Source organism: Felis catus, chromosome F1, assembly GCF_018350175.1.
Source record: "Felis catus isolate Fca126 chromosome F1, F.catus_Fca126_mat1.0, whole genome shotgun sequence".
NCBI classification, from domain to species: Eukaryota; Metazoa; Chordata; class Mammalia; order Carnivora; family Felidae; genus Felis; species Felis catus.
Window position 1 is genome coordinate 53,131,773 of NC_058384.1, and position 26,711 is coordinate 53,158,483.

The following is a 26,711-nucleotide window of genomic DNA, read 5'->3' on the forward strand; positions in this document are numbered from 1 at the left end:
TAAGACTCGGTCATTTAACACCTACAAATAGTGGGCAGACTTTAAGAAGAGCAATATATCATAGCATGGGAAATCTGAGAACAGGTTTCCAGCGCAAGTTGTGAGGTTTTATCTTAAATACACACTTATTTCTAATTTTCAAATTACCAAGAAAATAGCTATAATTAGCGTAATAATAGTACACATTTATAAGTAACAGAACTGAAGAAGAAGCTTAGAGGTTATATAGCAAAGAAAAAGAATGATCAGAAGAGTAAAGGAGACTACAGTGTATCTTATACTTCATATTGGTCTAAACCTGTTCTGGTAAAACTTACAAGTGCACTTTGCACTATGTGATCCAAAATTTCTTTCTAAACAGGAGAGTTCAGGAAATTGAATGGTCTAAATACTTCTCTCAGTAGCCAGGAACCTGAGAGAAGCAACTCTTACAGGGCCACACAGGTGGTTCGGTAGAGGCCTGCCCAGGAGTAGAACCCAGATCTCCTGACTATGGGTTATCTCATCTGCTTATCACAACGGCTGCCTAGGTAACCAAGAACTGTGACCAGGAGAATGTACAGCTCGATTGTAAAAATGCTTTGGATAAGTTTCAGATGCTCTAAATGCAATCCTGGATCTCATTGTGTATCTGCACCTTTTCACCAACGTAAGTAGCATTTTCAAGGAAATTTAAAGAACCAAAAAGGCCACTAATGAATTCGTTGCAGAAATCCAGAGTGCTTAAAATGGCTTTACATCTATTGGTCCTGTGGTCATATTGATCATTAGAAAATAGTACCCTGTAAAGCTTTTTCTCATTTCAGTTTAAAAATCAAACAGGAGAAGAACATGTAATTAAACAGGGAGAAACAGTTCAGTTTTCAAAGGAAAAGTGTTGTAGTTTGAGCAATGGATACCAAGGTTGGTTGAGGAAAGCCCTCAATCACGGACTAAGAGTTGGAGATGGCCGTTGCCTGGTCTGTCTCTATTTGGATGTATCAAGAAAAATCTCCGAAGTCCCTGCAAGTGTATTATTTCAGGAAACCCAGACTACCCGTGGGTGCCATTTGTCTTGTGGACACAGCCTGTCCTACAGTCTTGTCCCTTTGTGGGGCCATCACACAAAGGCACATAATGGCACTCGTGCAGAAAACGGGAAGGGGAATCTTATTTACTGGGATCTGCAACATTTCCTCAAGAAGTGGCCACTTCCACCAGGACATTTTAATGAGTAGCATCTGCTGGTCACATTTCAGACCGAATATCTCATAGAGCCGGGAAGCAGAGTTCCCGACACCCTACGAAATGGGAGTCAGAAACTAACTTTTGTCTGCCGTCCTTGGTATGTAGAGGGTGGTGTCGAAGCCACTGTACACACGCTGGCCTCCATCGGTCACCACGAACTCCTTCAGCGGGCCATTCAGAAGGAAGGAGCCACTCCAGTCTACACGCACCATAGACAAATTGCTGTCCACCAAAAACGGCACTCGGTATTGGGGCACTGTTGGGAGAAAGTTGTATATTCTAAAAATGGTAACCTTAGGGCTCGGCCCCTAGGTGGCTCAGTTGGTTAAGCGGCTGACTTTTGGCTTCAGCTCAGGCCATGATCTCATGGTTCATGAGTTCGATTCCTGCATTGGGCTCTGTGCTGACAGTGCAGACCTGCTTGGGATTCTCTCTTTCTCCTTTTCTCTCTGCCCCTTCTGAGCTCCTTCTCTCTTACTCTTTCTGAAATAAACAAACTTAAAAAAAATTAAAAATGGTTATCTCAGAGTGTGTGTGTATCTTTTTTTTTAATTTTATTTTTTCAAGTAATCTCTATACCCGATGTGGGGCTCAAACTTACAACCCCAAGATCAAGAGTCACACACTCTACTGACCGAGCTGGCCTGTATATATATATATATATATATATATATATATATATTTAAGTATAACACCTCCCCCCAAAATTGGCATTGCTGAAACCCTTCATGTTTTCCTCTGTGTTAAAAAAAAAAAACCTGGCATTGGGGGTGAAAAGAAAACCAATGGGAACATGTATGAGATGCTTTCTCAGCAATGTTGCACCTGCTTTCCCCTTCCCCCCAAAAAATCAATGAAAAGCAGTGTTTTATGAAATAAAACTATTAACATACAATGGTTGTGCTTACCAACATAAGCCTGGAGCTCATATTTTGTTGCATTTTCCTTCTTTTAACGGGTGAAGTATCCTTAACACTATTAACTACAGTAGATTGCTATTTTTCATATCAAATCAATATTTATTGCTACAAAGCCCCAAGGACTAGATGAAGTTAATATATTTTTTTTCTCCAAACTAAACTGCTTAGATGGTGAATTATGTCCTTTTGGCACCCATTTATTTTTAAAGCTTTTTCTTGAACCGTTAGTTTGTTTTCTAAGATAGTTAAAAAGCCTTGCAAATAGCAATTCGAGTATAATAATTCATTGCCCTGACTAATCAATCAATAGCATAGTACATTAGTATATAATCAAGTTCAGGTCTCCTAAGTATTATATCAGATATAGAAGCAACTTGGTGTGCATTTTACAGGCATGTTCTTTTTTCATTTTTCAGCTCCTTACTAAAACGAAGGAAAAACAATCCTTAACTGAGGCTCATCTTTTAAATGAATAATTTTTGCAGAAACAAATGAAGGGTTACCATATCATCTTGTCAAGTCAGAAGAGATTTATTTCATGAGATCTCGTTTTCTCCAAAATAATCAATACATTTGTAACAGCATTAAGATCCATCCATATACTAAATTGGCTTTTAAGAAAAGAAAAAAGCGAGTGGTGGAAATAAATTGGATATCCTTTTTTTCTTTAGAAATTAAACCCATCTGTTGCTGATGTCAGGAAATATAACAAAATAAGGAATAATTATACTTTTGTGATCATAAGATTTAACCACAAAGACAACTTTGATTCTTATCTTTCAAAGCAAGACCTTTTCATAAAGCCATAAGAAAGTATTTCTGCAAATACCAAAACCATAACTATCAAAACCTCTCTTATTTTATTTATTTATTTATTTTTTTAAGTTTATCTGTTTTTGAAGATGCATGCACACACGCAAACACACAAACACACACAGGATAGACAGAGGGGCAGAGAGTCAGGGAAAAAGAAAATCCCAAGCAGGCTCCACGCTGTTAGTGCAGGGCCTGCTGCAGGGCTCGATCCCATGGACCTTGAGATCCAGACCTAAGCAGAAATCAAGAGTTGGATGCTCAACCAACTGAGCCATCCAGGTGCCCCTCAAACCCTCTTTTAATATGTTTTTCCAATACAAACTTCACAATGGAATATACAGTTGTATCTGTCTGTGGGTTCCCTCTGCCACTTAATTCAAAAGATTTCCACATCTCCCCTCCATCATAACAGCACAGATAAAGACAAGGTTTGTAAATAGTATAAAAATAGAAAGATAGGAGCTCTGAGGGAAGAGTGATTGAACAATCAAAATAACCAAGAATAATTAATTTGGAGACAGGAAATGGGAACAGTTACTATGCCCCCTGCACTTGATATGTTTTATCTCATTTAGTCTTCAAAACAATCTTGTAAGACTTCCTAATTTTTCAGGTCAGGAAACTCAGGTTCAGAGAAGCCAAATTACTTGCTTAACTTCAGTGGCTTGTAAGAGGCCGAGGGTCTGAACCCAGACCTGCTAACCATAAAGCCCGTGTTGTTTTGTTACAATCAATACACATCTATTCAAAGGAGCACAGTTTACTAATTCAGTTTATGGGTGCACTGAATCATCCCGGCTCATCCTGACTGATACATATTTAGGAATTTTGTGAGCTGATTATTAAACCCAACCATTACTAAAATATATTATGTAAACTAAAATAAATGATACTAAAACTAAGGTAATAAACACTCAACATTCATAAATCCTTCGTGATTTTGCTACATTGTACTATTATCTATGCTCTTCAGGTGGTTTATGTCTAGTATGTCTGGATGGTGGAAATATTGCAGAGGAGGGCACCACTAGTCACCTCTTGCCAGCTCTGTGTTCCTTGGAAAATCGAAATTAGCCACGGTGGGAGTATTTACACCACAGAAGTTGGCAAGCACTTCCAATCAGACATTTTCTCTCAAGAAGCCCAGCAGTTAAACTATGCCTCACTTTGTTCTTGCACTGAAGGTGTAGTTAAGGCAGAGGGGGCTGAATGCATTGCTAACACCTCTCCAGACCCATGTTACTATAAAATTACAAACACTACTTTCAAAGTACTTTATGATTTGTATTTCTGATCCATATTTTTTCTCTTCTGGTACATAATGAGTTAAAAGTAGCATGAATGGTATTTGAAAACCCATATGATAGAGGCGCCTGGTTGGCTCAGCCTGTTGAGCACTTGACTCTTGGTTTCAGCTCAGTTCATGATTTCACAGTTCGTGAGTTCAAGCCCCACATTAGGCTCAATGCTGCTGGTGCGGAGTTTGTTTGGTATTCTCTCTCTCTCCCTCTCACTCTGCCCCTCCCCTGCTCTCTGTCTCTCTCTCAAAATAAATAAACTTAAAAAAAAAAAGAAAACTTATATGATAGCCATTTATTGTATTTTTCCATGTCTGTGGATCCAGTAAAGTGGATTGAGTGAGCCCTTTCTTCCCTTGGTGCTACTCCAATTTGGAGTCACTTCTATGTAAAAGGAAGATCAGAAAACAAGGAAACCTTTTTTTTTTTTTAATGTTTATTTATTGTGTGTGTGAGAGAGAGAGCAAGCAGGGGAGGGGCAGAGAGAGACAGAGAAGCTCAAGCAGGCTGCTGTGTGCTATCAGCACAGAGTCTGATGTGGGGCGCAAACTCAAAAAAAAAAATCATGACCTGACCCGAAATCAAGAATCATGACCTTAACCAACTGAGCGCCCCAGGCGCCCCAAGACAGCAAGGAAATCTTATATCTGTTCACTGTGGGTTTTTTTTTTTTGAGCCTAAGGAAAAACAATCTGGCAAAACTAAGCTCAATGACTAAAAAGAGAATTGGTTAACAAAACTGCAAACCTCACAGAGCTGTTTTGGCCAGGCCTTCTGGACAGTACACACACACACACACACACACACACACACACACAACGGGCTTATGGATATATTATGAAGGGGAACCGCTTCTGAAGGGTGGTGACTATGTTTCGTCTCTCTCCTTGTACAGAGTAGCGTTTTGTTTTAATTTTTTTTAATGTTTATTTATTTTTGAGACAGAGAGAGACAGAGCATGAACGGGGGAGGGTCAGAGAGAGAGAGGGAGACACAGAACCCCAAGCAGGCTCCAGGGTCCGAGCTGTCAGCACAGAGCCGGACATGGGGCTTGAACCCACAAACTGTGAGATCATGACCTGAGCCGAAGTCGGACGCTCAACCGACTGAGCCACCCAGATGCCCCCAGAGTAGCATTTTTTATTAGTAGACCAGAATTCCTTTTACTGTGCCTTCACGTCGGGCATAAGTATTTCTCACGGTTCCTTTTGGGTTTGTGAAAGGCAGACAGTGAGAGGAACAGGCAGAAAGATGAAGGAGGGTGCACATTAGGAAAGAGGACTTCAACTACCTCCATTTTGACTTCAGTCTGTACTTTCTAATTGATTAAATTCTTCCCAGCTTGTCTCTCAACTCAGGCAAAAGGCGAGGCAAAGCACCCTGTGGTAAGAACCAAACCATCCCCTCCAGCAATAAGGACCCCCCCCGGAGCCGGCAAGACCTCGCTTGACTGACCCCAAGACAATGGTCGACCTGACCTGTACTGCCACCTGCATGTCCCCACCAACCTTTGTCCCACATTTTCCTTACATGAGCCTGGAAGCGTTTTCAGCACTTTGGAGACAAGCTTCCAATGTGTGGTGGCCTCACTGAAATAAATCCCTTTCCTGTTTCACCCCCTCCCTCGACTCTCTGCTTTCGGATCGTGTCAGTGGCTGGTGGCCCAATGTGATCTGTTTGGGACCCCTGGAGCCAGATGTTCTTGTACCCCCGCTCCACGGTTACGGTTACACAGTAGACATTACTGAGAATCATTGCACATTGGATTATGGTGCGAGTGACAAAGAATGCAGATTGTGTGGCAGCAACAATAAACGCGAGAAGTTTGGGTGTGTTCACTCACTCATAGAGCAACACGCGTTGGGTGCTCAGACCTGCGGCCCAGGGCTGGAGTAACAAGAGAAAGTGAGGCCCGAACGGGAAGCAGATTACAGGAAAGATGCCAGCTGTGTCTGGGGCTGTCGCATTTGGGCGGAGGTGAGGAAGTGGGGTGTGGGTGTATGGGGGGGCTGGGTTTCAAAGCAAAGGACTCGGGGAGCAGGTGGCCTTCTGGGAGTTGGCCTTCGGAGCTGAAGCCTGGGAGAAGATGAACTCACTTCCTGAGGAGGGAAGACAAGAGGAGGGAAAGGGTAGAGAGGAAAGTTTAGGACTGAGATTGGAAGGGACCTGGTTGGTGTAAGATCAACCAACAGACTGACACTGAACAGCCACAGAGGCAGGAAGGAGGACAGGAGACACTCATGGAAACTAGGGGGACTGTTTTTTTTTTAATGTTGATTTATTTTTTGGGAGAGAGAGAGAGAGTAGTGGAGGGGCAGAGAGAGAGGGAGACAGAGAATCCAAAGCAGGCTCCACATTGTCATCACAGAGCCTGACATGGGGCTCAACCCATGAACTCCTAGATCATGACCTGAGCAGAAACCGAGTCAGAGGCTTAAATGACTGAGCCACTCAGGCGCCCCAGAGGGACTGCTTTTTAAAAAAGGACTGAGGGTCCCACTGCCTTGAATGTTCCCTGGAAGTCAGTAAGAGTGACTGCTGCTAAAAAATATCCCCTAGATGATCACTGTGGAGGTCAAGGGCAAACCTAGAAAGAGATTTTCACAAAGTGACAAGGTGAAAATCACTCTGGAGAACTTTAAAGGGTAAGTGGGAAGAAGGAAAATGGGCAAAGCCCTGGGAGAGCATCCTTCAGACAAGTTTTGCTATGAAGGGAGGAGTGTGGGAGGGGAAATGAGGGAGAGAATCAACTGTGACTCTAATGTTTATTTTTTTTTATTGTTTTGAGGGAGAGTGAGTGTGTGCGGGATAGGGGCAGAAAGATAGGGAAAGAGACTCCCAAGCAGGCTCAGCTTGGAGCCCAACGAGGGGCTCAAACTCATGACCATGAGATTATAACCTGGGCCGAAATCAAGGGTCGGATATTCAACCGACTGAACCACTCAGGCACTGAAAAAAAGTGTGACTCTATCCAGGGTACACTGAAGATTGCAGAGAGGAGGCTGGTGGTCAGCAGGGAAGGGGGTGGGATTCAAAGCACAGGAGGTGGGATTATTTTGGGGAGAAGGACCACCCTTCCTTGTTGCAGACAGAAATGAAGCCGATTGCAGGTGGGTGGGAAGGAGCAAATTACTGACCGGTGACCTCTCTTTTCCTGGTGAGTGTGGAAGCAGGGAGTTCTGTAGAGCATACAGGGAGAGGTGGGTGAGGACAGGAGGGGTGTGCAGTGGGGGAAGGTGGGAGGAAGTGGGAGGTTTGGGGAGGGAGGAGAAGGTCTGAAATCTTCATGACAGACCAGGGTAACATAGTGGTACTTAGCTGAGCGGGGTGATGATGAATTCAGAGGAATACCTCCACTTTCTAGATATGGAAACTGGCAGGTGACTTCAGCTCTGGCCTTACTTTGGGGTCACCTCATTGTACAGCTCCCAGAGCCTCAGTTCAGATTCTGGTCTATGTGAACGGCATCTTGGAATTGTAATGCACGGTCCACAGTCCTGCTTTGGTTCTGTCTTCCATAAATTTAGATAACAGCACTTCCTTCATCGTCTTGTGCTGAAGACTATTTGTAAAATCCCTCAACAATGCCATGAACAAGCAAGTTCTCTCTAAGAGTGACCTGTTGCTCACATCTGCCATGTTGTTGTTCAGACACATTAAGTTCTTTGTAGGAGGCATTGGCCTTTCATGAATATATAACTCTTACTTTAAAAAATGCCAATGCCATATACTGAAGATGAGATTATAATTTGACACAGTGTGGCTGGAAATCCAACTTGCAGTAAGTATCCAAAGACTTAAAATATTTACATTCTTGATGTAGTAAATTCCATGTGTCAAAATTTAATTTGAAGAAAACCAGACATTCGAAGATTGGTACATTTAACCGACTTTTGAACAAGGGGCACCATACCTTTTCTTTCCACTGAGCCCTGCAAACGATGCAGCAGGCTCTAACTGTAAGTACTTATTTTATTCTCAATACTTTTGGTGTTTTTTCATTTTTTAAATGTTTATTTAGGGAATCTCTACACCTAACATGGGGCTCAAACTCATGACCCCTGAGATCAGAAGTCGCCTGCTCTTCCGACTGAGCCAGCCAGGCACCTTGTTTTCATTTTTGTCATTTTTAAACAGTAGACATATACGCCTTATAAATTCCGAAAAGGAATTATTTTACAGAAATGTAAGGAGGCCCCAATTAACTAGTGAATTGCCCTTCTGCTTTTCTTGATGGTGCCCTCCGTATCTCAATGCTTTCCGGAAATGCCTTCTGGATTATGCCACGTAACTTGAAAAGAAAAGGAGTGGCAAACTAAAAAACAGACAAATAAATATCATCCCAAATTTCCAGAGTTTGTCTATGTTCATCCCTGTTTGATTTCCTTTAAATTGGTTTTCACCCCACCACTGCATGAAAACTCTTCCTAAATTTGTACTTAATCTTTATGTTATTAAACCCAAAGGGCATTTGTTTCCCCCCAATAGTCATCTTCATCGACGTCTCAGCGGTATTCGGGGCACTTGAACACCCACCCAACCCTTTCCAAAGGCCAGCTGGCCTACTTTTCGTGGCAGGGCTCCTACCTCCCTCTCTGGCTGATGGGGGCACAGCCACTTCTACTCACATTCTCTTTGGGTGACAAAACTGATCCATTCGGAAGCCGTGCTGCCCACCTCATTGTGGGCCACCACCCTCAGCTTGTAGGTGGTGTAAGGCTGGAGGCCCTCAAGGCTGGCTGTCTGCCCTGGCCCCACGAACTTCGTCTCTGTTTGGCTGGGAGTGCACGGAGTGGCTGAATCCGGGGGACAAACCAGGTAGAGCTGAAGCTCATAGCTAGAACGAGAGAGCAGGCAATCAGGTTAGTTTAACTTTCGTCTCAAACGGGTATATCTTGTGAGGAGACGTTTGGTTTTCGCGGAACTACAAGCTCTTTCCGATTTCCGTTTGTGGGAAACTGCGCTCAGAAACACTTTATTTAATGCCGTTGGAAATGAGTGGCGGATGTAACCGGAGAAGTGATAAGAAAAGTCACATGTGTACACGTGTTGCTGTCCAGCCAGCGACTAGCAATCCTTGTTGGTAGAGATAAGAGATTTGTCTCTTTTCAGGGAAGAGCGATAAAAGCGTTCTCCTCTGCTGAAAATAAGGAATATCTTTTTTTCAAACAAACAAACAAGCAAATAAATACTGAACAAACAGTATCTTTTGTTCCAGATTATTTTGAGTAAAATCCCTCCTTTGTTTTTTCAAGCAGTGGTTCCTTACGGCATTTTAAATTAGATCAGGCAAATTCTGATTTACCACAGAAGTTTCTTATGTTCCAGCCGAGGCCCATAGAATGAATAATTCCAGGGAACCCTGAAGAGCGTACTCTTTCAATGAATGCAAACACATTGCCTAGTCTTTCTTATTTAAAGACAATGTGGTTGTTCACCTTTCTGTCGTTAGCTGATTTTTTGATTTAAACACTTTCAGGGAACATAAGTCAATTTGTCTATTTTGCTATAGGTATTTGTTCAATAAGCACGCCCTCCTTGGGCAGGGCTGGGTAGCTAGCTGTACGTCTGTATGCGTGTCTTATGTTGGCTTATTCATCCTTCTGTCTGGCCCACTACCTTTGAATGACACCATTGGGGAACAGAGGAGGGCTCCACTGGAAGGCAGCTGTCCGTGAGGACAGTGTCTGGATTTGGGGAGAGGACAGTCCTGAGGGTGGAGCAGGATGAGTTCTCAGCTCTGCCGTTGGCCCTTTGCTGCAACAATTGAAGCAAGTGCAGGCCTCCACCCCGATGGAGTACGTAGTGAAGGGCTGCAGGCCGCGAAGAGTCTGCTGGGTGGCCATGCCTTCAGACAGCTGTAGGAAGAAAGGATACGAGGTGAGGCAGCGTCGCAGAGCACAGACAACGGACAAATGTTTATCGTGTATCCCACCTCCTATGAAGGGAGTGCCACGCCGGGTCACCTGGGAGGCACGCTATGGCATCTCGCGTAGTATTTACCCTCAAGGAGTTGCCAATCCAGTTGGAGAGGCATGTCTTAAACATGCGAAAAATGTAATGGTGTAATAGTTAGAAGTTTGAGGTAACAGGATAGAGATCACGAGGCACAATATTATTTAGCACCATAGAAAGATGTTAGAATATGGCACAGAACACACAAAATGTATTTTCTTAAGTTTTTATGTAAATTCCAGTAAGTTCACATATAGTGTAATATTAGTTTCAGGTGTACAATTTAGTGATTCAACACTTCCATATATTACCTGGTGCTCACCACAAGCACCCTCCTTAATCCCCATCACCTATTTAACCCATCCCCCCACCCACCTCCTCTCTGGTAACCATCAGTTTGTTTTCTATTGTTAAGAGTCTGTTTCAGGGCGCCTGGGTGGCTCAGTCAGTTGGGCGTACAACTTCAGCTCAGGTCATGATCTCGCGGTCCGTGAGTTCGAGCCCCGCATCGGGCTCTGTGCTGACAGCTCAGAGCCTGGAGCCTGTTTCAGATTCTGTGTCTCCCTCTCTCTCTGACCTTCCCCCATTCATGCTCTGTCTCTCTGTGTCTCAAAAATGAATAAACGTTAAAAAAAAAAAGAGTCTGTTTCTTGGTTTGCCTCTCTCCTTCTTCCCCCCATGATCATTTGCTTTGTTTCTCAAATTCTACATGTAAGTGAAATCATATGGTATTTGTCTTTCACTAACTGACTTATTTTGCTCAGCATAATACTCTCTGGCTCCATCTACTGCCTATGGCAAGACTTCATTCCTTTTTATGACCAAGTAATATTCCATTGTAAATATAAACCACATCTTTATCCATTCATCAGTTGATGGACATTTGGGCTATTTCCATAATTGATAATGCTGCTGTAAACATCAGGGTGCGTATATCTCTTTGAATGAGTATTTTTGTATCCTTTGGGTAAATACCTAGTAGTGCAATTGCTGGACCGAAGGATAGTTCTATTTTTAACTTTTTGAGGAACTTCCATACTGTTTTCCAGGGTGGCTGCACCACCTCACATTCCCACTAACAGAAAACACACAAAATATTAATCAAATTCTGTGGCCTTCAGAATAATGCCTTTCCAATACCAAAATCTGTATTTGAATTATATTTCTGGAGAGTATTCACTAAGGTCCATATTCTGCCATTGTTCTGTGCATGTAATTGGGGGATCAAAATTCCCTCGGATCCATGTTCGAGTGGGTGTTTAAGAGCTTGAAAGTCTATCTCTTCCTGGGAGCATGTTGGTTTATATGACATATCAAAGCCTTTCCCTCAACCACCTTTGTTGCATTATGAACTTTTTGGTTTATTTGGAGCACGTATTTTACCTCATTGTGGTTTCATTAAGAACTCTGGAACAAAAGAGTTCAGAAACTGGAAAACGAATTTCCAGTGACATAGAAACATATAATTAAGAAGGGTTATCTGCTATTTAAAAAATGCATACAATGCACTCCAAATATAAATTATTTTAGTTTATTAATATTATCATTTTATAACTGTAGATAATCAAGGGTTGATTGTATTTACATCATCTATATTTATTGAATACGAGGCCCTGTAGCAAATATGCTAATACTTCCTTAACATTCAATACGAGACCTCTTTCCTTGCAAGTTATTTTCTGAAATTGTGTTTTAATACCTGGCACTCTGGATTCAGAGGATTTCTCCACACTTACCCAAATTGTTCCCTACATTGGTCTAAATAATTTATAATATCATAGTGGGATCTGCACAACTTGTCCATGAGGGTTTTTTTATGAACAAAGTGTCATAATCTATACTTATTCACGAAAAACGCAAGAGTGGTATGCACTGGGCAGCCGAGAAGGGGCTTCATCTTACTGGCTCTTGGTGTCTTTGTATAAATAATGGAGGAACTGGTCTAATTAGTTATTAGGGTCCCTTCAGCCAGTGGCTTTGCTAAAACACAGTGGGAGAGGTGATTTTTCTCCACTGTCCATCGTGTTTCCCCGACGTGCCCCAAACGTGCCAAGAAAAGAACAGCGGAGCAAGAGTTGTGCTGGCCAAGCTGTTCTCTCTCCCAAAGCGCTGGAACTTTCTCAAAGTCACCAAAAGAAAGTCTGAGCTTTCAGTGTGTTATCAGACATATGCTTGTGCCAAAATGGGGATTCCGAGGATAGTCTTTGCTCTACTTTTTCTTTCTCATATTAACATTTCCACCACCAATAATGGCCAATTTTCGACCCATTACCATATGCCACGACTTGATATTGTTTTCTGATTAAATTAATTGTTGCTAAAGTCTTGGGCTTCTTTTAAAAAAATATTTTTTAATGTTTATTTATTTTTTGAGAGAGGGAGAGAGAGCACGAGCGGAGGACGGGCAGAGAGACAGGGAGACACAGAATCCAAGGCAGGCTCCAGGCTCTGAGCTGTCAGCACAGAGCCCGACATGGGACTCAAACCCACGAACCGTGAAATCATGACCTGAGCCGAAGTCAGACGCGTAACTGACTGAGCCACCCAGGTGCCCCTAAAGTCTTGGGCTTCTTATATTTGTGGAGTCTTTAACACTTTTAGCACTTCTCTCCCTAAATATTTACATATTTTCTGTATGTTTCCTAATACTTTTTCTCAGATCTTTGTGCTAAGTTCATCATGGGCAATTGAGAATAGATGGGTAAGAAAGAAGGATCAAGGAGATGAAAAGGCAAGGGCACCATAGTTTATTCGTAAAGAATCAACCAGCCCTGGAATTTTGTTCCAAGTGCTCTGCTACTCACCACGGTCTCTGCCCCGCTGGTGTTGGAGAACAATCTGTAGAGACTGACGATTCCGTTGGGCTTCCCAGGGGCACTGATGTTGACCACTGCTTGGGTGGAAGAGATTGTATGGAACCTGGGGGCGCCAAGACCTTCTGGCGGGGCAGGCCCCGTTCTACACCAAGTCCAGCTACTGGGGGCTTTTCCTGCTGAATTCACTGCCCAGACCTCCAAAGAGAAATCAGTAAGATCACTCAAAAGCAAAGTAGCCTCAGGCTGAAACAAAAGTTGGCAACCAAAAGCAACCAAACACAACAGAATGTGATAAACTTTGATCTTGCACCTTTGTAATCACAGAGGAGATCAGATCCTTCCTCTTTTTTGCCTTTGACCGTTTGAACACAAAGGGGGCCGATTAGGAGCCCTCATTTCAGAGTGCAGCAGGCTGGTTTAAGCCTAATGAGAAGCCGCTCATTTCTGTATATGGGGTGTCAGCTCCTGCAACCTGAATGGATCTGCAGACTACGTAAAACTCAGCAATTCTTAAACACCGTCCCCACCAAATCTGCATGAAAATTAAATTTTCCTTTCATCAAGGAGGGAATAAACATATGGAAGGATGTATAATCTTATTTATCAAGAACCATTTGTATAATTAAACACGAATATCCTAAAAGGTTGCCTTAGGTCGTCATTTGCGTGAGTAAGTAATTTGTAGAATGTCAGGTACAATAGACAGAGTAGATGGATGTGTGAGTGTATAGGGTTAAATTAGGCCCAATAACAGCCAACTACACAGTGATCAATCAGAATGATAGATCTAAATGGCAATACAAGAAGACTATCTGCGTGTTTAGGAGTAAAAGTATTCCTTAGTAAGCTTTCATGTTGTGCAAATCTAACTTCAGGAAATTTCTTTCTCATTCAGTGTCTCCTACAATAGATAGATTATCTATTATATCTATCATCTATCTATCTATCTGTCACCTATCTATCACCTATCTATCCATGCATCTATCTAATATATTTGCTCTGAGCTTTTAAAGTCTAAAAAAAAACTTGTTTGATTCTATAGTAGACACGTTCCAGGTATGCAGTGTTACAAAAAAAGCATGCAGAACATTTGAAATAGGAGATGCTTAGAAACAAACCGTTTTTGTTTCTTTTATTTTTGCATCAAGAGATGCTTCAAGAGAATAAATATGGGAGAGATTTTTAGCAGTTAGGCCAAATCTTATTGATGTTTCCATACTTTTGTTTTGTTTTGTTTTGGTGGTTTCCTTTGGAAAAGTAAAATTTCTGATGTTGAACTGCTCTCAGATTGCTGTCAAATGCAAATCTGCAGCCCCTTGCTGAGAGGATTGTCAGAAGCCCCATTTTTATTTTTATGTTTTTTAATTGTTATTTTTTTACTTCAAATTTTTATTTAAATTGTAGTGAGTTAACATATATGGTAAAACTGGTTTCAGGGGCAGAATTTAGTGATTCATCACTTACATATAACACCCAGTGTTCATCCCAACAAGTGCCCCATATTTTAAGAGACAACTAACCTCCTTACATAGCAGAACCTGCCCTTGTTAGACACATTCTCTCACTGTATAATACTCACATTTGTATAAACCCTACACTTTACAAAGCACTTTAATGTGTGATCTGACTTCGTCCTCATAATACAACTTTGTAGGGTGGCTGGAGAATGTGTTATTAGCCCCCTTTACTGGTGAGAAAACTAAGCCTCTGAAAATGTCACTCTCTTACTCTAGGTGAGAGAAGTTACAAGAGCTGAGACAAGAATTCTGCTCTCCAATAAACTTTTTTTTTTTAATGTTTATGTATTTATTTTGAGAGAGACAGAGACCATGTGATTGGGGGAGGGGCAGAGAGAGAGGGAAACAGAGTATCCCAAGTGGTCCCTGTGCTGTCAGCACAGAGCCAGATGTGGGTCTCAAACTCACGAAACTGAGATCATGACCTGAGCCGAATCCAAGAGTAGAATGCTTAACCGACTGAGCCACTCAGACGCCTCTCCAATAAACTCTTTTATTACTCTTTCCAATAAACTGTGTTTTGATTCTGCATGTCGTCCATATGCATAAGTACGACACTCAGGGTCATGAAAATCAAATGGCTCGTCCATAGACAAATATGTGCAGTCCTGGGTGAGGTAATGTTAGCTTGTAAGGACGGATAGACGGGCCCAGATTGTCTTAGGGGATGGAGGTTTGTTTTCACAGGCACAGGGAGGTAGGGAGAAGCACGCTGTGTTAGCAATGGAAAAACCACTTCATGGGAACCAGACTCCAACAGCAGCAGCTCTTTTTTTTTTTTAATTTTTTTTTCAGCGTTTTTAATTTATTTTTGGGACAGAGAGAGACAGAGCATGAACGGGGGAGGGGCAGAGAGAGAGGGAGACACAGAATCGGAAACAGGCTCCGGGCTCCGAGCCATCAGCCCAGAGACTGATGCGGGGCTCGAACTCCCGGACCGCGAGATCGTGACCTGGCTGAAGTCGGACGCTTAACCGACTGCGCCACCCAGGCGCCCAACAGCAGCTGCTCTTGTAGTCCCCTCCGAAGTGGCTCAGGTCAGACTTAGCAGAGGGAGAGTAGGTATAGAGGTTATTGATGAAGAGGTCACATTTCAGAGCTGATGAGAGAGTCCTCGACTCCTCAGTCAGCTCCAGACCAACCTCTTTAATGCAAATGCCTGTCCAGGAGATAGGGGAGAACATTTCTTACTACACAAGGAGTGACAAAGTTTGAAAAGAAAGTATTCTTGGGGAAGGGGTGCAAAACAAGGTGTACATATTGATATCAAGTTCTTTGCCAAGAGTACGGCTCTTGTTGGTGAGTTAAAGTGTTAAGAGATAAACTGAGGCGTGTTAAAAATTTTAAGAGTTTATTTGAGCAAAAAACAATTCTAATCGGGGCACTTCCAAACTGGAAGTGGTTAGGAGCAGTTGGCCAACACAGGGAATGTGCAGAAGCAAAGAGAGGAGAGTATTTAATTAGCTGTAGCCATTGTTCTCCGTGTTTTGATTTTGTAATCTTGAAGCATTTACCGGCTTAGATTTCAGTTTGTTTACATAGACCTTCAAAGCGTTAGAGCCACCATAGACTAATGGTCTCCTTGCTTAATTAAATAAAGGGCATATAGAATTTTGATACAGGCCACAATGGATGGGAAAGGAAACAAGGAGGAAAATAAAAGTAGTGTAATAAAATAAAAATTCAGCAAGTTGTCAATTAATTACTGAGCACCAATAGGAGACCAGCAACAGGGCAGGTATGAGGATGTTGAAAAAAATGATATAAGTATCATAAGTGCTGAGCACGGGGTCTGGCCTCGGATTATGAACATTCACTTTGCTTTCATTTTTGATGTAGATACAGCATTATAAATACTATGAAGGCTTTTTAATGCTAGTGTCGTCAGATAAAAACTAAACCTCATACCTTCCTGTGTTAGGTGAGTTTTTGTTGGATAGAGTCCTATTTCCAAAATGTGATTTAATTTATGGCATTTTTAAAACACTTGAGCCTCAGTATTATGGTGTTTCTGTGTATTTCTATGGAAATATTCTGGTCTGAAAAGTAGGCAATTCAAAATTCTCCATCACTAACTGGGAATGTGTGTAGGACTTAGTGTCTTTTGTCTTTGACAGGAGACCTTCATAATATAGTGCTCTTTTTCTTAGTCTTTCTTTTTAGTATTCAATCAATTTGAGATCAAAATAGCATTCATATAAATCAACGTGTTTATGCAAAGCAGGATCAGCCTATTTACATGAGCTACTCTGAAAATGAAAGCAGTTACGATGAAGAGAAAGCTGACTGAAATAATGAAGAATTATGGATTTCACAAAATTTGTACCACAAGGCAGTGTTTCTGTGATACAAAACCACCAGAAGAAGAGTAAAGAAGAAACTGTCCGTGGTATCCTCTCTGTCTGTTGAAGTAAAAAGTCTTTTAGCCAAAAATTGCTGTGGCTTTCTGCCAATGCCCAGTGAAGCAGAAAACAAAGGAACTGAAGTGTAATAGTTCAGGGTTCAGAATAAAAATACTAAAAGATATGCTTCTGATTTCTACTGACAAAACAGGACCCCAGGATTTGGGTTCATCTTTATATGGTGTGAAAAAAGAAGCAGAGATCTTGCACGGGAAATTTTGAGCAATATGTTCTGATCTTTTGATTTTAATGAACCGATATAGAAATCAAGAAATAAAATATCTTGTGAACATGGAATTGCCTGCCATATCTATCTCTGTCTATCATATCTACCTATCATTTACCGAATCCATCCATCCATCCATTCACCCATTACCACCTAGTCACCTACTTTTTACCTGACAAGCCAATCCATCTGGTTTGTGTCCCAAGACTTCCTGACACGATCATAGGGTACAGAAACGTGGGCTTTTATTGTGTGGGCTGTTCATAGAAAAGAAGGGACATATTTATGGGATGAGAGCAAGTAAGGCTTTTGAATTACAAGGCCAAGTGATAAAAAGTAAGGATAGTCTTGGGGCACCTGAGTGGCTCAGTTGGTTAAGCAGCTGACCCTTGGTTTGGGCTCAGGTCATGATCTCACAGTTCATGAGTTCGAGCCCCACAACGTGCTCCACACTGACAACATGGAGCCTGCTTGGGATTCTCTCTCTTCCTCTCTCTCTGCCCCTCCCTGCTCATGCTCTCTGTCTTTCTCAAAATAAATAAATAAACTTAAAAAAAAAAGTAAGGATACTCTTCATTTTTTATTTATTCAGAATATCTTTATCCCTACAGTATCCAGCTGAACATATTTATTATTTTATAATTAAAAAAAGATGAGGGGCACCTAGGTGGTTCAGTCGGTTAAAGTTCTGACTTGATTTCGGCTCAGGTCATGATCTCATGGTTCCTGAGTTCGAGCCCCACAACGGGCTCTGTACTGACAGCATGGAGCCTACTTAGTATTCCGTCTCCCTCCGCCTCTGCCCCGTCTCCACTTGTTCTATCTCTCTCAATATCAATAAAAAATAAGCTAAAAAAGATTATTAAAGTTTTCACTAAAACAATTGGTTACTTGTGTTTAGTGAGCACTTGCACGCACACACACACGCACACACACACACTCAACTGTAAGAGTTAGGAACCTCCCAACGAATAGCTGTGAAAAATAAGAGCAAGTTTGGACTGGCTAAATTGGGGTGTTCTCTTCTCTAAGGTTTTGGTTGTGACCATGACAAGAGTTATAATGTAAATTAACTATTTGAATAAAAACAAAATAAAACCATTTAACCACAAATTCTATCACTGACTGCAAAAATAGTAGATATTTCTGTTTATATTTCCATTTTCAATCTAATTTAAAAAACCTAACTAGTTACTATTACCATCTTTATGTTAGTATTCATTAAAGAAATGAAATTGTTCTTTTATTTACTCCCCTCAACCAGTACTAATGACTGTATTTTGCCTTAAAAAATTTCAGTTACCTAAAGGGTCAACATCTGCCACCATACTGCCAAGATCCCATTGCTGTGGAAACGATGGGTTTAATCATTTCTTCTCTATTTAAAACTGCCTCCTAGAAATCTTCCATTAGAGAAGTCTTTGTCAAAATGTGTTCCTGGGCTGTGATCATCAAAATAATTTTGGAGTACCTATATTAGTGTTTGTGGTGAAAGGACCTTGGAACCTGCCTTTTCGACACATTTCCAATGTGATTCTTGTGCCCAGTCTTGTTTGAGAAACACAGATGGCTATTCTTTACAGAACCAGAAATATATATGAAGATGCTATATACATTCTTTTGTTGTTGTTGTTGATTTATTTTTGCGAGAGAGTGAGACAGAGCATGAGCAGGGGAGGGGCAGAGAGAGAGGGAGACACAGAACCTGAAGTGGGCTTCAGTCTCTGAGCTGTCAGCACAGAGCCTGATGCAGGGCTCGAACTCATGAACCACAAGATCATGACCTGAGCCAAAGTCAGATGCTTAACTGGCTGAGCCACCCAGGCTCCCCGGCACTACATGCATTCTTAAACTTCTATTCATTGAAGTCAGTTTAGAAATGTACTTTGCATTTCTGTTGTCATTACCTTCAGCCATTCAAAAAAGCATGAAGCATGTATCTGTTTGAATATGTTACAGCTGCAATCATCATTACAGAGTTTATTAAAGCGGTCATGGTTTCAAACAGAACCAGAGTTCATTAGCTTTCGAGAAGGAACATTTGCTACCTAGTTTTCTATCCAGGTGTACATTTCTTGAAACCCCGATATTTCTGGAGCTTGTTGGATCTATTTTTCCCTTGCAGCCCAGATGAATATTATTCTAAATGCTCCCAATTCCTCTCAACACATTATTCCTTTAGTTTGATTCCAGAAGGGAGGGAAGAATCTGTGAACAGAAGCGTTTGTAATAATTTTTGTAAAAGAGACAGAGAAGGGGCCATGACTCTGCAGAGGACAGGGGAAAGGCAAGATAGATCTGAAATTTCCCCAGAGTGGTAGCCTGTTGGGTGCTTACATTATAGTGCTAGTTATTCTTCAGCCTTATTTCTATACTTAACTGTAAAGTCGTTTTCATCTTAGTGCTTTGTCTTACCCAATGGTTCATAGCTTTCTGAAGTAACATTCTTTAGGACTGATATTTTCCTAGTCTTTTTCCTTAATGTTATTTCTGAGAGAAAGAGCACAAGGGGGGAGGCAGAGAGAGAGAGAGGGACAGAGGATCCGAAGTGGGTCTGCGCTGACATCAGTGAGCATGACACAGGGCTTGAACCCACGGACCATGAGATCATAACCTGCACCAAAGACGGATGCTCAACCGACTGAGCCACCCAGTCGCTCCTCCAAGTATAGTCTTTATGCAAAGAGAAATTCTTAGTGTCAATCTCCAGGGATTTCCTGATGTGTTTTTCCTTTATCATATCATAAGGACTTTCCTTAATTGTAAAAGTATTTTATGATTCTTTTGGCTAAGAGACCAGCATGCTACAAGTGTTGTGAAAGCCAAGAGAACAGCGTAGTGATGTTGACGATACTGTTAGCACCCACTCGATGTCGATTCGTTCTTGTATTCACTATCAACTTCCATACAAAAATGGAAGGCAGAGATAACCATATTCAGCCAGTGATCTTTCACAAAGAACTTCTAATCTGTTGACTCCTCATGTAAGTGACAGTGACCGTCCTAGCCCTTAGAGCAATTTGAGATTCTGCTCTTTTTCCAGGCTGCTTAGTTGTATTGCTGGAGATGTATTATAACTGCTGCTCTCAAAGGATTCAGATATGGAGGGCTTTTTGAGTTCTCTGCAACTTCTGTGATATCCTGTAACATGCTTCTTGTGGACTAATGACCATTTTTGATAAAACAAAAGCATTTCAACGCTAGTGATGATATATTCCTATTGAACGGCACTAGGGAAGCAACATCATTCTTTATAAAACTAGAGAGTATGAATATATCTTTGTGACAATTCATATCAGAAATAAAACAAAAACCTGACATGAATGGCCATGCCAGTAATTAATAAGTTGAGTAAATAGGTTGCATGTTAACAGACAAACAATTAAATTATTTGTTTCCTAGGGGCATGTAATGAGATTGTGATCACATTCCCATGAGGGAGACAAATAGATATTAAAAAGGTCTTTCCAACACCTGTATTGGCTAAACCAACGGCTAATTCAATAGATTCGATCAAAACCACCACTTCCTTCACTGCTTCTGATTTATGACTTTGGCTGTAGTGAGTCATCACTCATTGCAGTTTGTTCTCTACTGCTCATAAATTATGCCTCATAAATAAAAAGATACAATCAAGGAAATCATATCAATTCATCTACAACCTTGGAGTCTATTTTCCCAGGGCACTTACACTAATGCCTTTTTAAAGGGTAGCCTGTCGTGGGTTTTGAATATGTTTGAATAGCAATGTGCCAAGACGGGCTTTGCCAGAACTGTGGTTAGAGAGACTCGTGGTGAAAAAAAGAAGGCAATAAATCTGAAATTCCATGATTACACGATTATTTTATTTCACAAGCAGTCCTGCAGGCTATAGTCATAAAGGAACAGCTTGCTGGAAAGCTCCGTGTAGCTATCTATTTAACTCTCTATCTATCTGATTTTCTTTCATCATCAAATGGACTTTTTCAGCATCTCTGTTTGCATGAGACTTTACCGGCTACATTATAGTTATACTTTTACAGATATTGTCTCTGCATTCCAGGATCCTTTCATCTAAAACACTTTGGATCAGGCAAGATGGAACATGATTTTAATTGAATTCTGGGACCCAGGGGAGCAAGGGTACCACAAGACATTGTCTTCCTTTCCACTGCTACTTTTGAAATTCAGAGATGTGAAGCTACTAAAGAAATTATAAGACATTTTCCTTGCTAGAAAGGGGTGCTTTCTGTCGCTGCTGCTTAGCATACTGCCTTGTTCTTTGGAGCCACCCAATAAATATGAACACGGGGGATGGAAAACTGGCTTCAGTGATAGTGGGAAATCCTAAAATTAGCCTCAGTTTGATTTTAGTAATAAGAAGGAGAATTTGGAATTTATCACACACTACTTTCTATTGCTTCTATCTGTTCTCCCTGAGAGAAGATAGGAACCCAGTTCTGTCCAGCTCTCATGGAGGACACAAAAAAGTAATTAATGGGTTCATTGAGCACTTGCACTTTTAGAATTGTGTTATATATGCTGCTTTATTTCATCCTCCCAACAATCCTATCGAGTGAGTATTATTATCATCAGTGTTTTGCATGAGGAAACGGAGGCACAGAAAAGTTTCTGCAACTTTGAAGTGGCAAGGCCGGGTTTCCGAGATAGGTGTGTGCCATAAAAGCTCAAGCTCCTGACCTTTTTCTACATAAGGCCATGGAAGGAAGACCTGGGCACATCGTCCCTGCTCTGGAACTGTTGTAGAGCCCCGCGGTTTCGGAGACTGGCCGTTTCTGTGAAGAGCAGCCGCAAAGTGAGATGGTGGGAATTACCACAAACGTCGTAGTGTCCGTCCCGGCTGCCACTTATCACGTCGTAACACTATCGCATGTTAGAGGCAAACAATACTCACATACTTTCCATACTGCTCCAAATGTGTGTAAAGGTAGTGAAATTCCAGTATGTTAACTAAAATAATAACCATGCCCTACTGATATAACATTGGAAACATATACGTTCTGCACAATAGTTGCTATAGTAGGCTAAGATCACAATCACCAATTGGGAATCACGTTTTTGGTAATAACAGTCTAGTTAACTGGGTGAGATAACTTAATCATCCATTAATCCAGCAGATATTGATTGAGCCATTCTACGTGCCAAACACTGTTCTAGGAGTTAGGGATACAACGGTGAACACGGTTGGAGTCGACATCTTGGTGGGGAAAGGCAGCAAGTACACAAACACAAAAGGAACAGGTATTATGTGCTAGAAAGGAAACAACCTATAGAATAAATTATATAAGCTATAACAATATAGCAGAGAATAGCACCAGGAGGGGCTCTCGGGAGAAGATAATCAAGCTGGGATGCTAATGGCAAGAAGGAGGTCACCATGGGAAGGAAGGGAAAACACTCTGGGCAAAAGAAGAGCAAGTGCAAAGTCCCTGAGGCTGGATTCTCTAGAAGGTTGGTGTGGCCGGGCTTAGTGAGTGAGAGCCAGAGAGCAATGAGATGAGGAAAGTGGATAAATAAAAGCACCCGTTGAACCCAGGAGGAGTTTGCCTTCTATGTGAAGCCAAGGGAGCATTCCCAGCAGGGATCTGACTTTATCTGATTTACATTTTATAGCAATAACTGAGTATTGATTACTTTTTATGAATTTGTCTATTAAATTTTAATTTTACGTGTGAGTGACAATGCCCTGGCCTTTAAATTAACTTGTTCAAAGTTTATAGCCACCCTACTAAGGTACGTCCTTTTACCCAATTTTATGGGTAAGGAAACAAAGGCTTAGAGGTTTTATTTATTAAAAAAAAAAACTTTTAGTGTTTCTTTATTTTTGAGAGAGAGAGAGTGAGCAGGGGCATGGGAGGGACACAGAGAGAGGGAGACACAGAACTTGAAGCAGGCTCCAGGCTCTGAGCTGTCAGCACAGAGCCCGACGTGGGGCTTGAATCCACGGACCGTGAGATCATGACCTGAGCCGAAGTTGGACACTTAACAGACTGAGCCACCCAGGGGCTCCAGGCTTAGAGGTTTTAAATTCCTTGCTGAGACTACAGAGTCAGTGAATCCTGCAGCCAGTTTACAATCTGAGTCAGTTTATCTTTTGCAAGGTCATGAGTTCATGCCCCTGATGGGGGTGACTTGAAGAAGCTGTGGATCAGCAGAACAATTACTGCACTTGGGTCTGAGTTCTGACTCTGTCATGTTTCTAGGTAACTTGCACGGTTCTTCAGACTCCTGATTATACCGAAGCATGAGCAATATCTATCTCACAGGACTACTGAGATTGATGTGCAAGAATGTTTTTATAGGGTTCCAAGGAATGGGTTGGTGGTAAGTACATTTATAAATATCAAGATTTTGAAAGCCCCAGAGCTGTTTACAAATGCAGTTTGGAGCAACAATGGGATGAGTTTAGGGACACAGTCTTTGGAACCTGAATCTCAAGTTCAAATTCAAGTTCTTTGACTTACCTACTATACCTTGGGGCATGGTAACTAATCACACAATGCATCAGATTTCTAAATGTTCTTATTAGTAATAGCCTTTATTTCAAATGGTTGTTATGAGTTAATACATGTAAAGTTCTTAACATAGCACATAGCAAGCACTAAAAATATTAAGGGTTCTTATATTCTTTGTGTGAAAATTTAGGAGAGAGGGACTCAATGACTTGGAAGAGAAAGTGGGACTAAGTAGCAATTCTGTAACTCACTTCTGGGTTCCATTTAGCCGGGGTGGATCAACCATAGATCTGAAAACACTTCATAGCATTATGAGCTCAGGCTGCATCTCTGTGTCTTTTTCCAGGTACTTCTCTTTTCTAAACTGTTGAGGGTTAGAGCAAATGAAAGCCTGGCTTTTGAGAAATATTGTTCCGAGATAAAAATTTGCTTATTGGATAGCATTCTCTACTTTGCGTTATTATCAATTAAAATTTCTTAAAAGCCTTCCCGAATCTAAGCAAAAGGAAACAATGGAGCAATTCACTGGATTCTTCAGGGAAAATAATTTTATCTCCGGTTCCCATTACAAACATGCCATAGGCATCAAGGAGAGAACTGCACAGTTTCCAAGATGCTTTTAGGCATCTCAGTAATGATCAGATCCATCAGCAGATAGATAAATCAATTCACAAGAGAGAGTCTCAACCATCGTCTTAAAGATTTCAATTGAAGGCATGTGATTTACTGAAGCGTCTTGGTTTCTACCTGTAGATTTGATTGCTTCATATAGACCAGGACATTTATTTAGAATTTAATGGAAATATACCATCAGTCCAAGTACTTAAGTGCAATCCTCCTTAAGCCTTCAGATTTACTTAGTGTTTTATCAATAATCATGGAGTGGCGAGCCAAAGCTTGCCAGGTGATCCTCTAGCCTGGAAAGGATTCTTCGTCACATACTGAGTGAGAAACAGCACCAATCTGAAGAATGGGGGATATGCTAAATTGCCTCCAGATCCATTGTCTGCCCTGCTCTGTGCGCTGGGGAGTGACTCTGCAGACTGCCTTAGGGATCTTCTCCTCCTCTGGCTTCTTTCCAGTCGGATTTGACCAAAGGAAGGAGAGAGTTCAGTTTTTTAACTTCTCCTGATCCCTGTCTTTGGCATCCCGGTTTGGCAAGCCTGCACTCTTTCTCTATGATCTCAGTTTCTACGGGGGCAGCCCCGCCTCACTGGCTATAGCATTTGCTGGGTTCCGGGAACAGCTTCTTCCCCTTAGGCCTAGAAGGTAATAGCTTCTGGCTTTTGCTAGTCCCTGGGTACTTTAACATCCCTTGTTGATTCTCTTAATCCTGCCTACACCTCCATAAATAGCCTTTTCATTTAATTCTCTTCAAAGGCCCCTTTGAGTATGCCATCTGTTTCCTGCTGAGATCCTGACACCGGGGAAAACATTTCCAAATCTGACACAGGCACCAATAACAACGGGTGGGCTGAGATTGGCATTTGATCATAACGAGCATGGAGAGATTGGAAATAATTTTTTGAGAGACTGAAGAAATAGAGGAATAGTGCCTCCTCATGTCCGCACGGAATGATTTCAGTCAAGTACCACCTGTGCTCCTCAAGCCTGTCTGGCCAGTGAGTGGGATCGGAGGGGCCATGAGACTTTGGTGTGGAAATTGTGCTGTCCTGAAGATAAGGCATTCTCGGTTTCTCCCTCTTTCTGCTGCACCACCACTCAGATCTTTCAAATATCTCTCTTCATAGCTTATTTTAAGAGCTGTATATACATTTTTAAATGTTTATTCATTTATTTTGAGAGAGAAAAAGAGAGAGTGTGAGGGAGGGCAGAGAGAGAGGGAGAGAGAGAACTCCAAGCAGGCTCTGTGCTGTCCCTGCAGAGCCTGATGTGGAGCTCAATCTCAAGAATCGTGAGATTACGACCTGAGCCAAAATCAAGAGTCAGACTCTTAACTCACTGAGCCACCCAGGAGCCCCCATCCCTATATTTTTATGGATACATTATTCATGGGTGTGTTTGTCTTATCAACCAAATGATAAGCTCCTGAGGAACAGAGTTCATGGTTTCTACCCTCCTGTCCCAGTCCTAGTAACTAGACATCCATTTTGAACACGGCAGGTGCTTAATAATACATTATTATGTATTCAAGTAACAGGATAAAGTAAAACAGGTCTCATCCTTTCCTGGATATTTTTACAGAACCTACACTTCAGATGAATGTGGGGAGCCTTGATTTTCACACTGAACAGGAACTGTCAGTGAAGAGCCATGGGGTGGTTAAAATTACACATTTTCTGCCTTCAGTAGGAGAAAATTTGGTTGCATTGAACATTTCATGTCCAGCAAACAAGCTTCCAACACAAAGATACGAGGATCAATATTGGCTTAAGTGAAATATACATCTGAATTGCATCAGCATGAGGGTGAGAACCAACACAACCTCAGATGAATAACTTGTCTCAAAGGCAACGTAAAGATTGCCAACAATCGAGCTTAAGAATAGAGTCCTAAGGGATGCCATGAGAGAGAAAAAGAACAAAAAGACATGCACACATGTGAACTAGAGCACGTTCCTGAGTGTGCTCACACACACGTAGGTAGAAATGATCCCCAGCTGGAACCAAAAGCTGGATGGCAAAAAATGACATGGTCCCTGGTCTCGTGGCAGAATTCAGACTTTTATTCATGGAAGTGTCCTGATGGCCTTCAGTCTGAACTATAGCACTTCAGCACTAAAGTTTTAGAACGAATTCACTGTTTGAGACAGACAATATCAATAAATCATTTAATACCTTGAGCTGTGGGAGCTGGGGGTGGAAGCAGCTTAGTTCTTGTGGGAAAGACTAACCAAACAAAAGCCTCCATGCTGGTCAGAAATACGTTAGCGAGATTAATACCTAATTAAATGCAAGTCCAAAACCAAACAGAAAACATGCTCAATAAGTTTTCTCTAAAAGTGGTATGGAAAATGCTTAGGAACACGATAGGATAAAGGTGATAGCAACAGAAAATGAGCCATCTGAATCGCATAGCTAGTCACAGAAGTGTAGACTCAGACTCAAAGTTGGACGGA

General features: G+C 41.5%; 1 protein-coding gene across 2 annotated transcripts in view; it reads right to left on the reverse strand.

The window, feature by feature from the left end:
• The window catches only part of USH2A (usherin), a 773,795-nt gene that overhangs the window by 14,308 nt on the left and 732,776 nt on the right, over positions 1-26,711 (reverse strand). For both annotated transcript variants that reach the window (XM_045048458.1, XM_045048459.1), the window contains 4 exons: positions 13,021-13,227; positions 9,881-10,119; positions 8,890-9,098; positions 1,307-1,483 (listed from right to left, as the gene is read on the reverse strand). In XM_045048458.1, coding sequence (XP_044904393.1) covers positions 1,307-1,483; positions 8,890-9,098; positions 9,881-10,119; positions 13,021-13,227 — 832 coding nt within the window. The remainder of the gene's footprint in view (positions 1-1,306; positions 1,484-8,889; positions 9,099-9,880; positions 10,120-13,020; positions 13,228-26,711) is intronic.